This window comes from Dromiciops gliroides, chromosome 5, assembly GCF_019393635.1.
Source record: "Dromiciops gliroides isolate mDroGli1 chromosome 5, mDroGli1.pri, whole genome shotgun sequence".
Classification (NCBI taxonomy): Eukaryota; Metazoa; Chordata; class Mammalia; order Microbiotheria; family Microbiotheriidae; genus Dromiciops; species Dromiciops gliroides.
In genome coordinates this window covers 284,549,340-284,565,197 of record NC_057865.1, presented here as the reverse complement: position 1 = coordinate 284,565,197, position 15,858 = coordinate 284,549,340, and the positions used below count along the sequence as shown (strand labels likewise).

The 15,858-nt window shown below is 41.6% G+C and overlaps 1 protein-coding gene across 6 annotated transcripts in view; it reads left to right on the top strand.

Annotated features, from left to right (window-relative positions):
• Window positions 1-15,858, top strand: part of SYN3 (synapsin III) — a 477,977-nt gene that overhangs the window by 156,808 nt on the left and 305,311 nt on the right. For all 6 annotated transcript variants that reach the window (XM_043965053.1, XM_043965054.1, XM_043965055.1 and 3 more), the window contains 2 exons: window positions 1,768-1,924; window positions 13,783-13,872. In XM_043965053.1, the coding sequence (XP_043820988.1) occupies window positions 1,768-1,924; window positions 13,783-13,872 (247 nt within the window). The remainder of the gene's footprint in view (window positions 1-1,767; window positions 1,925-13,782; window positions 13,873-15,858) is intronic.

Sequence of the window (15,858 nt, the reverse complement as noted above, 5' to 3'; positions counted from 1 at the left end):
AGGAATTTACATTCTAATGGACTTAGACTTATAAAAGGCATCTACAAAGGGTGTCAGGAGGTCCCCACCTGGGGAATGATGATGAAATATGGAGAATATTACTTTCAATTTATTCTATATATAATTTGTATTATTTACATATATGTTGACACACACCCCTTTCCTACACACACACACACACACACACACACACACACACACACACACGTCCACACCAATGTAAATTTCTTGAGGGCAAGCAGTATTTGTTTTTATCTTTGAGGCATCTGAGTTGTTTTGAGGATAAAACACTGGTCCTGGGGTCAGGAAGACAAGAGTTCAAATCCAGCTTCAGATACATATTTGTTGTGTGATCCTGAGCTAGTCAACCTTTCTCTGCCTCAATTTTCTCATCTGCAAAATGGGATATGAATAGGCTTATTGTGAGGATCAAATGAGATAATATTTATGTAAAGGGCTGTTAAGGGGTTCCCTGAACTCGTCTTTTTGAGTTGTCATATTTTCCAGAAACGCTGTACTCAGAGCATACAGGAGTCATTGAAGGTGCTTAATTAATGCTTATTTCCTTCCCTTCCTTCTTTGCATCTTCAAAAGCTATCCCAGTGCCTGATATATAGGATAGGGACTAGACATTCAATTTCATTGGAATCAAGTAGAGGAGATTCCTCTAACAAGAAAATTCTATGTCTTCTCTGTGGCTTAGAATTTTTGAGAGTTGTCTAGGCCTCTCAGTGGTTAAGCAATTTGCCTCTGACATATAATATCTGTGTAATCCTGAGAAAATTGCTTAAGTTCTCAAGGGTCTAGGCAACGAAAAGTATGAGTTACAGAGAATGTATAAACTGGCTTTACTAGGGAAGATTACGAACCAGTAGCTCCTAGATCACTGAAATCGTAGGACCTTATCCATGTCCGTGTCTTTCTGGATATTTGTAGGTGTGTGTATATGTAATGTACATGTATGTGGGTATACATGTGTGTACACAGGAGCAGGTGTGCATGTATGTGTACATATATGTATGTGTGTGAGATATATGTGTGTGTGTGTATATATATATGATTGTACATTTAAACATTACAAAATTTCTTCTGTGGTCAAAAATTTGGTTCTGAAAGCATTCCCCAAAGAGACCATAAATATTATTCTGAGTACTGAGATTCTCGATGAAATGTCAGTAGTCTCTTCGGTTAGGGTTTAAGTATGTGTTTCTAAAAGGCAGTGTGGCTGACACAGGATCACGGCGCTAGAGATGTAGAGTTGAAAGAGATGCCCAGAGATCATTTAGTCCAATCCTCTCAATTTGCAGGCAAGGAAAATGAGTCTCAGGGGATTTGCTCAAGTTTACACAGACATTTAACATCAGAGGTAGCATTTGAACTCGGGTCCTCTGACTAGACAGAGCTTTTCTTCTATACCATATTGCCTCCCAGTACACTTTCTCTGGAGTCAATAGACCTGGGTTTAGATTCTGCCTCTGACATATACTACCTGGGTGACCTTTGATAATTGAACCCATTTGAGCCTCAGTTTCTTCATCTTTAAAATGAGTAGTTGAGACTAGATGGGTTCTATAAGTATCTGATTCCCTGTTGAACTCATTTAAATTCAACCAGAATTTACCTTCCTAAGTCCAAAGATAAGAAGCTCCACACCTTTGAAAGAGAGACAGTGTCCCAAGTTCATGCCCCAAAACTGGAAGTGTAATCCTTTCTCAAATCTCGACCTTTCTGTGAAGTTACCTATTACCTCTGCTTGTCTCTCCTCAGATCCTTCAAACCCGACTTTGTCCTGGTTAGGCAGCACGCCTACAGCATGACCCTAGCGGAGGATTACCGCAGCCTAGTCATCGGCCTCCAATATGGCGGACTTCCCAGCGTAAACTCCTTGTACTCCATTTATAACTTCTGCAGCAAGCCTTGGGTGGTAAGCACGGAGACCAAACTGTGAGACCAGAAAATGGTTTTCTCTTGAAAGTCTGGAGTGAAGTGCAGAGTGGGAAGACAGTAAAGGTCCTTTGTCAAATGGCAGTCCATTGCATTTAATGTATTGGAACCAAGTCTTGGCAGGGCCCGTAGGGTCTATAGCTGAAAGAGTCCACCCCCACTAACCCTTCATACAGAGGATAATTGACTTTTCCCAAGTCAATGAAGTCCAAAATTTGTAGGATTATAGATTTGGAGATGAAAGGAAATTTGGATATCTTCTGGGCTAAATCCTTCTATCATTTGGAAAAATAGATCCCAGATTAAAGGAAGTGACTTGCCCAAGGTCACAAAGATAGGAAAATTTCAGAGGTGGGATTCCAACTCATAGAATCTCAGAGATGGAAAATGCTCCAGAGACTACCTGATCCAACCTAGAAATCTGAAGAAATCCCTTCTTTTTTTTTTTTTAAATCCCAATTACATGTAAAGACAATTTTAACATTAAGTTTTGAGTTCCAAATTCTATTTCTCCCTCCCTTCCCTCCTCTCTCCCTGAGATGATAAGCAGTCTATTATAGGATATATGCATACAATCATGTGAAGTATTTCCTCATTAGTCATTTCGTGGAAGGAAGGAAGGAAGGAAGGAAGGTAGGTAGGTAGGTAGGTGTCGGGCCAGCTTCAATCTGTATTCAGATGACATCAGTTCTTTCTCTGGAAGCGGATGGCATTTTTCACCATGAATCTTTTAGATTGTCTTGGATCATTGTTTTTTCTGAGAATAGCTAAGTCATTCGCAGTTATCCAATGAACAATATTGCTGTTACTGTATACAATGTTCTCCTCCTTCTGCTCACTTTGTATCGGTTCATGTAAATCTTTCCAGGTTTAAGAAATCCCTCCCACAGCAGAACAAATGAGTGAATGAAAAAGGATTTATTAAGTATTCGGTATATATCAGGTATCGTGTACTAGGGATACAAATACAAAAGGCAAGATAATCTCTGACTGCAAGGAGTTTCTATTCTAATAAAGGGAAATAACATATATTGGGAAGTGATAGCTAAGAGTTTTGTGTGATAGTTGATTTGTCAGGCAGTCCACTGACACCCTTACAGAAGCCATAGTGTATATTGCTCTGATTACTGTGCAAGTAACTTTGTCTGAGTCTGAATTTCCTCATCTGTAAAATGAAGGGATGGTCCTAAATGGCCTTCGAGGGCCCTTTCAGCCTTAAATATATGACCTTATCCCTGAGCAATAGGCAGAAAGCAGGGACAGTGGCTATGGATATTGGCAGGGAACTAGGAAGATGGTCTGATAGCTGTAATGGACATGAAGGTGAAGCGTGGTCTGAAGTCAGGATCCAACCTGGAAATAGAATGGGCTCAACAATCAACTGGGGTTGACCTTAGGCCAAGCAAATGGATTCATTTCCCTGGGAATTTTTGGAGGATGGATTCTGGAGGACCAGGGTGCAAAGGTCCAGTGCTGGTCTAAGGAGGGAGAAGCAGGAAAGACAGATGGAAAGATGGTGCAATGGGAGGTGGTCATTTAGCATCTACTTAAAGATGGTGAGTGAGGACTTACTACTTCCCAACTCAACTCATTCCAACTTTAGGTAGTTCTAGGTGTTAGGGTTATCCCTAACTATGAGGTCCGAATCTGCCTCTCTGCAACTTCTACCTGTTGTCCCTGGTTCTGTTCCCCAGCTACTCATGGAGGCCTAGAGGGCCCTTTGATTCCCAATCCAACATTCTATCACAACAGTGAATTAACATGATAGTTAGGTACTATGAATGTATAGATAGACCTTCTACCTAGCACCTAGCAAAGTGCCAGGCACATAATAGGCATTTATTAAGTGTTTACTGAATGAGTTTTTTGGTTACAATCAGATGTAATGGAAAAGCCACTTTATTTGGAGTAGGAAGACCTGTGTTTAAACTCTGTATTTAATAATAATAGCTAAGATTTAGATAGTGCCTCTTATGTGCCAGGCACTCTACTAATGCTTTACAAATATTATCTCATCTGATCCTTGCAACAACCCTGGGAGATAGTAGGTACTATTATTATCCCCATTGAACAGATGAAGATACTTGTGCAGGGTCATATAGACAGCAAGTACCTAAGATTAGATTTGAACTCAGTTCTTCCTTACTCCATGCCCCAGCTCTATCTACTTTACCACCTAGCTGTCCTTTACTCCTGAGTGACTAAAAAAATCCCTTTTTGTCATCTGTCTAGTGAGAATAATTCACTCACCCACCCTACCAGATGAGCTGATTTGCTAGGTACTAGCTTGGAAAGAAATAAAAAAGCATTTATTAATCACTTACTGTATGCCAAGCCCCATGCTAAGACCTAAGGATACCAAGGGAAAGGAAAAGGTCCCTGTGTCTAAGGTCCCTACTCTAATTAGAGAACAGGAGAAAGAGAGGAGGTTATAATAGATAAAAGTAAGCTAGCATTACAGCATACAAATCCCTGCCAGGCTTCTGGAAGACTCATTATGCCTTCGTGCCACAGATTGGTGATGTGGATTGGATAAGTGGAAGTTCTGAGGTTATTCGAAGAATAGACAGAGGATTTTGTTCCTTGGGGCTGTGACCAGGAAGCCACCTTTCCTCCATAATGCAATAGCTTTAAAATATTTAAACAATGAAGCCCATCCCTACAAAGCCTTATCCTGTCAAAGTTTCTCCTAGCAGCCCTCTTATCCAGAAAACCCATTTGAGCATTCAGTCGTGCTAGGCTTTATCAGTTTGGAGTGAGTTCAGGTATGTGCTGAAGTTATTCCTGTGATCACTGAGGGCTGAACTGACTCGGAGATGTAAATATTTCAATAGGCTGGAAAAATAGAGGGAGAGGGGGATCTCTAGCTTCCTGGACTGGTGAAAGGAATGTGGATGAGGTCAAAATTGCCCACCCTCTGGCAAACTGCAATTTTTTTTGAACATATGAAACAGTGCAATATAATAACTGTTTTCAAATATCCAAAGGTCTCTCAGGTGAAAGAGAGATTAGTCTGTTCTGCTTAGCCCCTACAGGGCAAAACCAGGAGCAATTAGAAGATATAGAAAGGAGGCAGATTTTGGTTCCATATAAGGAAAAATCTCCCGAGTTAGTGCTACTCAAAAGGGGGAATGAATGGGCTGCTTCCTGAGCTAGTGGATTTCCCATCACTAGCGTGGAGGTCAGAGCTGTTAGAAAGGAGATTCCTACCAAAGAACCAATTGGATTAGAGTGCCTGGTACACAGTAGGTGCTCAATAAATGTTTTGAATTGAGTTGACTGTCTTCTTGATGTGTCTGTGTGTGTTTGTGTGTGGGTGTTAATTGATCAAATTGATCATGAGTCGTCCCAAAGGATTACAAGACTCAGCGACTCACTTTCCCAAGTTTTATTAAAATACTGTGCTGACCACAGGGAGAATCAACCAAAGGAGATAGGTGTCTCGAATAGGGGGATGAAAAATAGTTATATTTATACTGAGAAAAAGTAAATTATCTCCTCATCATCCTAATCTCCTCCTTGTGGGAAGTTCATGGGAGGTCCTACCCTAATTTGGACTTCCTGGGGTCCTAAGACAACCCATGAGGCGGGTACCTTTTCCCTTAGAGGTGTGTTTTGGGGGTTTACACATCCTAAGGTGAACCTAAGGACACACTTGGTCTTTTCTGCGCCTGTTCCTAAAGACATGCTTAAGCTTGTCAGACGCAGAGGGTCTCTGGGTTTTTGATATCTGGTTTCTTAAGTTCTGGTTTCTAGGTATCCTGTAATCTAGGAATATTAATGGCAATTAATGGTCCCTGGTTACTGTCTCTGTTGATGGTACTGGTTGATAGGGACTTGAACCCTCTTGGTTACAGTAAGAACTCAAATCTTAGTTACTCTGTTAACCCCTTTTAGCTACTATTGATCTTAGGTTATCCATTAACCCTTTTAGCCTCCTCCATCACTGAGATGCCTGATAGTCTGCAATCAAACTGTGATTGAAAGCTTACTGTGGACAAAACCTTTGATTAGCACTGGTTGGGGTGGGGGTGGACTTCAAGGATGATAAAGATGGTAATTACTCAATAAGTGTTTCTTTTCTTTCTTTCTTTCTTTCTTTCTTTCTTTCTTTCTTTCTTTCTTTCTTCCTTCCTTCCTTCCTTCCTTCCTTCCTTCCTTCCTTCCTTCCTTCCTTCCTTCCTTCCTTCCTTCCTTCCTTCCTTCCTTCCTTCCTTCCTTCCTTCCTTCCTTCCTTCTTTCTTTCTTTCTTTCTTTCTTTCTTTCTTTCTTTCTTTCTTTCTTTCTTTCTTCTTCTTTCTTTCTTTCTTTCTTTCTTCTTTCTTTCTTTCTTTCTTTCTTTCTTTCTTTCTTTCTTTCTTTCTTTCTTTCTTTCTTTCTTTCTTTCTTTCTTTCTTTCTTTCTTTCTTTCTTTCTTTCTTTCTTTCTTTCGTGAGGCAATTGGGGTTAAGTGACTTGCCCAGGGTAAGTGTCAAGTGTCTGAGGCCATATTTGAACTCAGGTCCTCCTGAATCCAGGGCCAGTACTCTATCCACTGTGTCACCTAGCTGTCAATAAGTGTTTCTTAATTGGTGCTTGCTCTGTGTCAGACACTATTCCAGGTGATAAAAAGACTATGAAACAATCCCTGTCCTCTGGGAACTTTTTCCCTAACAAGGGCATCAACAGGTGCATCTGTAACTAGGTACAAGGAAAATTCCAGGTAACCCTGGAGAAGGCAGCTGGAAGGAACAGGTAAGGTCTCTTGAAGAAGGTGGTTCTTGACCAAGGAAACTAGAAATTAGAGGCAGAGAGAGGGGGAGGGAGAACATTCCAGGCATGGAGGAGAGCCAGGGCAAAGGTACAGAGGAGGGAGCTGGCCAGCCCTGTGTTAATAAGCAGAAGGCCAGTGTGTTTGTAAGGGAATGCTCATACTAGAAGGCTGACTGGATTCAGGAGGTCCTGAGTTCAAATCCAGCCTCAGACACTTGACACTTACTAGCAGTGTGACCTTGGGCAAGTCACTTAACTCTCATTGCCCCACCAAAAAATAATAATAATAATAATAATAATAGTAGAAGGCTGAGACTTAGGGCATAAATCTAGAGCTGGAAAGTGGCCTTAGAGATCCGCTGACCCAATTTCATTTTACAGATGAAGAAACTGAGGCCCAGAAAAGTCACTGAGATTGATTATTCATGGATACTTAGGTAGTAAGTGACAGAGCCAGGATTTTAATTAGAGTTAAAAGAGAAGACAACCATCTAGTTAAACCCTCTCATTTTATAGATGAGGAGATGGACGCAGGGAAGATGTGAATTGGCCAGGGTCACAGGGATACAAACCAAGAAGCTATTTCAGAAAATATTCCTATATCCTAGATTCTGTATCCCAGAAGTGACCTTAGAGAGCAAAAAACTGAAGTTGAATGACTTGCCTAGGGTCACATAGCAAGTAAGTATCTGAGGCAAGATTTGAACTGAGGTCTTCCTGACTCTAAGCCCTGCTGGATCACTACTATAGACTTCATTTTTTGTTTCCTGCCTGTCGAAACCCAAGGATTTGTTCACTCCATGAACTCTGGCTTGATTCTGTCTGCATGCCTTTTCATCCATTAGGGGTCTAATTTGGAACATGCCCTTCCTTTCCCCAATAAGTCCATCAACAAGCATTTATTAAGCACTTACTATTCACCAAGCACTGAGGATACAGAGAAAGGAGCTTACGTTTAAATGAGGAGGCCAACACGCAAGCATCTTTGAATTTTAACAATATGTAAAGCGGGAGGTGCCCAGTGTGCTTCAGAGACTGGGGACTCCACCACCCCTCAGGAAGCTTTGGCTCCCTGGGGACCTCATCCCTAGTTCTCCAATGGCTGGATATGAATGAGACAATCTCAGCTGAGATTCGGCTGCCCTCTGCTGGTTTCTGGGATGGTCAAGGGCCAAGTTAACTCTCCATCTCCCATACCCCTGTGTCAGAGTTCTGACCCAGAACAGGGTTGGGTTGGGTTTTTGGAACTGGACCTGTGAGTTCCTCAATTTAGGGGGTTCTCAGTGAGGAACTTGCTCTACCCAGGCAGATCTGGGCTTGTTCTGCAATTTACAGTCATGTGAAAAGAGATAACTGTAGAGTTACCTGAGGCATGGAGAGGTGAAATTACTTGCCAAGGGTTACACAGTCAGTATAATTCAGAGGGAGCCCTGGAGCCCAGGTCTCTTTAATGCTAAATCCAGCATTTCTCCATTACATCAAATAGTTAACAAGCTATTGTGAAACTCTACCAGCTCCCCTGAAGGGCTTCAACTGAGTAGATACCCATGGGGTTCTTCAGCATGTCATTGGAGTTTTGTCTGCGTCTCACTTTTCTCCTGGGAGCAGATTGTTGGCTTTGGAACCAGAGCATTGGGTTCAAATCCTGTTTCTGTGTCTTATTACCCATATCACCATGCAACTCCCTTCAATTCTCCTGGCCTCCACTTGCTTAACTGCAAAATGGGAGGGGGAGGGGTGTGGTTGGACTGGAGGGTCTCTGAGGTTCTGTCCAGCTCTAAATATATGATGTTGAGATTCTCTCTTCCTATGGGCTTGGACTGCATCCCCACCCCTTCCCCCAGCCTTCTTCCCTCCCCCATTTATTTAGATACATGTATTATGCCTGGAGGCACCCAGACCTACATGCCCAGACTGGGAGGAAAGCCAGACCTGAGGAAGTGGTGGAAGGTTTAGCCCCGTGACAGGATTAGGAGGGTGCATGCCAAGGAGGATTGCTTTCTAATGCTATGGCTGTTAGAGGCCAGAAAGCTGTGGGTATGTGACCTCCAACTTACCCAGAGCCCCACGGACTCCATTCTCTGCCCCAAGTCAACAGTGGAGTCCCCATTTTCAGATATAGAATATGTAGCTGTCCCAACAGCCTTCCCTCTGTGGTTGTTGTTCAGTCGTATCTGACTCTCTGTGACCCCAATTTGGGGTTTTGTTGGCAGAGATACTGGAGTGGTTTGTCATTTCCTTCTCTAGCTCATTTGACAGATGGAGAAACTGAAGCAAAGTGGGTCAAGTGACTTGCCCAGGGTCACACAGTTAATAAGTATTTGAGGCCAGTTTTGATTTCTGGTCTTCCTAACTCCAGGCCCTGTGTTCTACCTACTGTGCCACCTAGTTTCCCTCAGTATATGCCACCAGATCCCATAGTCAGGAGGATCTAGAGATGTTTTCTAGTCCTACCCATCCAGGAAAAGGGGCCTCCTCTTTTCTACCCTCCAACACATGATCAGCTGGCTGCAGTATAAAGCCCACTCGTCATGGGGAACTCACTACCTTACAAGGAAGCCCATTGCTTTCATGGACAGCTCTAAGTGCTAGGATTTCCTCTCCTAATTGGAGCTAAAATCATCCTCTCTCTAACTTGCTCCTAAATCTTAATAGATCTTCAGTTTCTTCAGTGGCACAGTAGATAGGGAATTGGATCTAAAGCCAGGAAGAACTGAGTTCAAATCTGGCTTCAGACACTTTCTGGCTGTGTGACCCTGGACAAGTCACTTAACCTATCTACCTCCATTTCTTCATCTATAAAATGGAGATTTGTGTCCATTTCCCAGAGTTGTTTTGTGGATAAAATAAGATATTGTTTGTAAAGTGCCATATAAATGTTAGCTACCATCCTCCTCCTCCTCCTCTTCCTTCTTCTTATTGTATCATTATCATATAAGGTGAACTCAAAGCCTGGTCATTCTTCTCTTGACACCCCAGCATGTCAGTGTCCTTCCTAAAAGATGGTACTCAGAACTGAACCCGATACCCAAGATGGGGTCTCAGGAAAGCCAAATACAACAGGACCCTCCCCTGCCCCTTCCTTCTGGACCCTCGGCTTCCCCCAATTCCATGTTTGGGTCTGTTAGCTCTTTTGGCTGCTGTTTTACCCTGTTGGGACGCATCAAGTTTGCAGTCTATCAGAACAGGTCTGTTTGGGCCTGCAGGTCGTAGGACCAAATTCTCTTCGATATTCCCCAGCCAGGCATCATAAATGTACAGCATCTCCTTTGTGAGGCTGGGATGGGAGAGAAGAACTCATACCTTTCTGTAGCCTAATGAGTCTATGTGGGGAACTTTCTTCACAGGTATTTTTTTCAGGGGATTGAATGGAACTACTGGAAAAATGCGAGGTTCGGAGTTGCAGACCTGCATTCAAATCTTCTCTCAGATAGTTGTTCTATGTGTGACTTTAGGCAAGTTATTGAATCTCCTTAGTTCTCATTTTTCCTCATTTCTAAAATGAAGGGATTGAACCTCGTGGTCCCTAAGGTCCAGTTCAGGAATAAATCCATTTGTAACTCAGGTTCGGAGGTATATACCCCAAGTCTCATCCCCAGAACATGGCTACTATGCTGCCTCAGATCTCTAGGAAAACCTCTGAAGAATTATAGGGGGATATCTTTCTTATGTTATAATTGATGAGCCCCCACCAATATGCTTTACCCAAGATTATAAACTCAGAATCATCTTAGGCAGCCAGTCTTTTTTTTTTTTTTTTGTGCGGGGCAATGGGGGTTAAGTGACTTGCCCAGGGTCACACAGCTAGTAAGTGTCAAGTGTCTGAGGCCGGATTTGAACCCGGGTACTCCTGAATCCAAGACCGGTGCTTTATCCACTGTGCCACCTGGCTGACCCCTGGAAGCCAGTCTTAAATAGCTTTTAGAAAGAGCTGTTTAGTGAACTAAGAACGGTTGACACAAAGCATCCCTCCACCCCATAAAAAAGTCTGACATGCTCCCACAGTGAATACAAAGTCCAAAGGAAAGTAGACTCAAGCTCAGAGAGTAAGTGTGGCAAAAAGGGGAGTTATTCCAGCTCCTGGAAGTCCTTTACTCCCCTTTGTGGATGTTCATAAAGGTCCCCTCCAGGACTGCATAACTTCTTTGCTGAATTCCTTGTGGAGCTGTGAGTCTATATCTAGTCTAATCTTGACTTCCAATGCAGACCCTACTATTGGCTGATCCAGGGATGCTTCTAGGACATGGATAGGTTGATGGAAATCCCAAATGCTCTTATTTGTACGGCTCTTCTCTACCAAAATCAGGGGGAGGGAAGGAGACCTAGACTGAGGTTTTTCCTACCCCTTTCTCCTCCCTCACCCCAAATCAGTTCCTCTTCAGGAGTTTCACTGCACTTGTTTCCAATCTCTGGAATTGCTTCTGTTCTAAACGAGCTTGATGTTTTGCAGACAGCTCCTGGGCCATAACCATGTTTCAGCAGCCAGTCTGAACCCAATACAATACAATAGTCACTCCAGGTCATTGTAGAACTTTTCACACTTGGGCTAAATCAGGGGTTCTTAATCTGAAGTTCATGGATCTGTGGATAGATTTCATGGGGCACTGGAATTAGATGGGGAAAAATATTGTATCATTTTATTTACTTTGTGTTGATTCAGTAAATCAATCAAGTTACCCCCCATCTTTACATATCATTTTGTGGTCATAATCTGGCCCACAATATCTATGGTTATGTATAGTTATGACACAGACAAGGAGGCTCTTAAGAACAGAATTCTATTCATGATACATATATGAATGACATCAATGAGGAAGAAAAGAAGCAAGTATCTCAATGGGGCATTATAGCTACATAGGGAACTCTCTGATTATCTCAAACTTGAAAAGGATATGGTCAAATCACTTGTATGTCACCAGTATTGTATGATGAATGACTGTGAATGACTTAGCTATTCTCAGCAATACAATGATCCAAGACAATTCCAAAGGATGCACAATGAAAAATGCAGTCCACCTCCAGAGGGAGAACCGATGGAGTCTGCGTGCAGATAGAAGCATACTATTGTTTAAAGTTTATTTTTCTTGGATTGTGTGTGTGTGGGGGGGGGTTGGTCTGTGTTTTCTTTCACAACATGACTAATATGGAAATATGTTTTGCATGACTACACGTATAACATATAACAAATTGCTTGCCCCCTCAATGAGGGGGAAAGGGAGGAAAGGAAAGAATTTGGAGCTCAATTTTAAAAAAAAATGTTAAAATTAATTTTACATGTAATTAGAAAAAAAATTTTAAGTATATATCACAAGATCATGTAATGAACACTGGGCACATTTAAAAAGGGGAAGGTGATTAATAAGAGGCAGCATGAATTCCAAAACAAAATTAGCTTCCCCCAAGTCATTTCATCATTTCATACATACTCAATGGCTGTGGTTCTTAAAGTATGGTCCAGGAAACCCTAAGTATCCCTGAAACCCTTTCAGGGGGTCTATGAGATCAAAATTATTTTAATAATAATAATAAAAAATTATAATTTCTAATATGGGAAATACTGATAGATATAACCAACAAAAAATTTTTTTAGGAGTTTAACAAGTGTTGTGCTTACTCTTTGGCCACTAATCCACCAAACCGTGGAGTGACCCCAAGCATTTCACTTCTCTACATTTCAGTGTCCTCGTATAAAATGAAGGGGTTGGACTAAATGGTATCTAAAATATAGTTTATTTAGTTTTCAACTTTTTCAGCTATGTGTTTACGATTTAGTTGAAGGTTGAAACAGATGAGGAGGGGCTGGGCTGATTACAAGAACAAAGTGTGCTCTATTTTTAAAAAATCACTACTTGGGGGCAGCTAGGTGGTGCAATGGATAGAGCACCTACCCTGGAGTCAGGAGTACCTGAGTTCAAATCTGGCCTCAGACACTTAACACTTACTAGCTGTGTGACCCTGGGCAAGTCACTTAACCCCAATTGCCTCACTAAAAAAAAAAAAAATCACTACTTGTGTGACATTGGGCAAGTCACTTAACCTCCCTGAGACGGTTTCCCTATCTGTAACGTGAAAGGGTTAACTAGATGTTTTGTAAGGTCCTTGTCAGCACTAACATTGTTATACTGTAATATTTTTTTGCAAGATTTTTCTAATTCCATTCTGATTTGGAGGGGATCAGTACTATTGGTCCAATCTTGATTTTTAAAAAAGATCTCAGTAAAAGAAGGGATGGGAGGAGAATAAAGATAAATTAGGGATCAGGAACAGGAGCCAGAATCCTGGATTTGGAGCCAAAAATCTTGGGTTTAGATTCAGCCTTTGGTGTTCACTCCTTGTGTCAAGTTTCACTCCTCTGGAACTCAGTTTCCTTCTGTGTCAAATGAAGAGCATAAGTGAGACCACTAAGATACCTTCCAGTTCCAAATATGTGATCCCATTATTCTGTGGTCAAAGCCTTGGCAGCTGAGGGGTCCAAGTTTAGAGGAGAACAAGGAGACTGTGCTGAGATGTTTTGCATGATTTCACACATATAATTGATATAATGTTGCTTGACTTCTCAATGGGTTAGGGGGGACTAGAGGGGAAAAGAATTTGGAACTCAATTTTTTTAAATTAAAAAAACTAAAAATAAATTTTTAAATGCCTATTCTGCCTCAGGGGGAAAGCTTCTGGGGATGAACAATTCAATTTGCTAGGTGGGGATAAGTGGAGATGGGAGAAGGAAGCACACTACAAAAGGCTTTGGATTCTAAGCAGAAACTGTTGGATTTTATATCATAGGTAGCAGAAGATCATTAGAGACAGACTGAAGGATACTTGAAGAGAAAATGAGCTTATTTGAGGTCACAGTGGGGAGAAAAAAAAAACAAAACCTAGAATCAGAAGACCTGGATTCAAAGCCTGCCTCTGAGTCTTACCTGTAGTACCTTGGACAAGTCACAACTTCCAGGGTCTCATTTTTCTCATCTGTAAAATGGGAGGGGGGGGGGGCGGTAAATTGGGTGGCCTCTGGTGTCCTTTACAGATTTAGATCTATGATGTCTTCTATATTCAGAACCCTTAACAAGTTCTTTCTCTCTCTTTCAGTTCTCCCAGTTAATTAAGATCTTCAATTCACTGGGCCCAGAGAAATTTCCACTTGTAGAACAAACGTTTTTCCCTAATCATAAGCAAATGGTAAGTACAACTGGTTTGCTCCAATCATCTTTTGACTCAGGGGTCTACAAGGCCCTTTGGGAACTCAAAGAATTTACCTAGCATCTACAGGCGGCGCCATTTTGTACATGGAACAAAGGAAGACGGAAGGGAGGAGGTACGATGGGACAAGGGTATGCATGAGAAAACATTCTCTTACTCCTTCTGACCCTCTGACCCACTGAGAGCTAAAGAGGTGTTGTGAAGTCATGTGGGGAGAGTTCTCATTTTTTCCCAGAAAATAATGATCTCTTTGGGTTAAATGCCATGGGGCAGGTCAAGTGGTAAATGCAGGCAGCCGTTTCTTTGGATCTGTGTTCTCAGCAGGGCAAAGAGAGTCCTTGCCTGCGTTAAGCTGAGGCCAAACATAGAAGTATGTGGTCAGTGAAAATGGGTAAAGACCTATAATGAGTGGTGAGGAGATATTATTTGTCCATTGATGTTTAAAATACATGACCATTGGTGTTTTATTTATCACTGGAAAGCAAAAGTAAGATGTTGGTTCTTTCTTCCCTATTGGATACTACCAATGCTTTAAAAAGGAATTGGGTATAGTTCACAGGACTTGGGGCCAAGTCTGGCAGCTTCTGGCTTAAGATTTATTGTGTATGTGGTCAAGTCATTTGGGCTACTCTGTATTGTGGATAGGGATCCCAGAATTCTTAGCTCTCTGGCTGGATGAATCTATTAAAAGTTACCAGTAGACTGCCTCTTATTGGAAGGAAGAGCTCGTTTCTATTCTTTTTATAAATGGATTCATCTAAATATCAGTCTTTCTTCCCAGAGAAGTTGCAGGACAAAGTGAATTGAATATTTGGATATAGGGTCAGGAAGATCCAGGTTCAAATCCTTCTTCAGACTTCTATTGGTTGTGTAATCTTGGGAAAGTCTCTATGAGACTTTGGGAAACCTCTGTAAGCCTCAGTATCCTCATCTGTAAAATGGACATTAGAATTGTACTTACCTAAGAGGCTGCTGTGAGGATCCAGTAAGGTAATAACTCTTAAGTGGTTTGTATCCCTAAAAGTGCTTTAGAAATTCAATCTACTGTTATTATGATTTGAATGGCAACTGGGAGTTCATGGATGTAGGGAGTTTCCAGAAGAAGGAATACCTTCTTCCAGTGAAGATGGACACCTACTCTGTAACTCATAGAATTGACCGAAGTCAAGCAACTTTTTCCTAGGGGGGGTCCAAGTAATATGTCAGAGGCAGGTCTTCCCAAGTGGGTTATTTTATTGTTATCATTATTTTTGTCATTATGTTCTTATTACCTCCTCATCTTTTGCTGATGGAGTGCACATAGAAAGGCTTTGTCGAATTGCTATACCGCTATTCTTTTTTTACTTGATATGATGTGAACTATTTTATTGTTGTTGAGTTGTTTTGTTGTCATTTTTCCTGATCCCATTTGGGATTTTCTTGGCAAAGATACTGGAGTGGTTTTTCAATTTCCTTCTCCAGCTCATTTTACAGATGAGGAAACTGAGGCAAACAGAGATAAGTGACTTGCCCAGGGTCAGACAGCCAGTAAGTGTCCAAAGCCAGATTTGAACTCAAGATTTCTTCCTGATTCCAAGCCTGGTGTTCTATCTACTGTTCCGCCCTGATGCCCATAAGGTTGTTTATTATTCCTTTTTTTTTTTCTGTTGAGTGTCAGAGAGACCTCGGCACAGATCATTATTTTGCCATGGCTTCTTAATATCCAATATTCTGTGGGCTCTTGCAAGGTAGATAAAATAACTTTCGTAGTTGAATAAAAGAATGCAATCTAAGGTCCTCCTCGTAGGTTCACTGAAAACACCCTTGGCACAACTCCAGTATGATGGTGAGGGATGATATGTATCTCAGCCTGTCTCTGCATGATTGCAATCTCCTTGGCCAGGTCTCTATATTATAAAAGCTACTCATTTCATGTAGCTTGGCATGAGTCTTTGTGATGGCAACATCTTTTAAAATGTTGTTCTT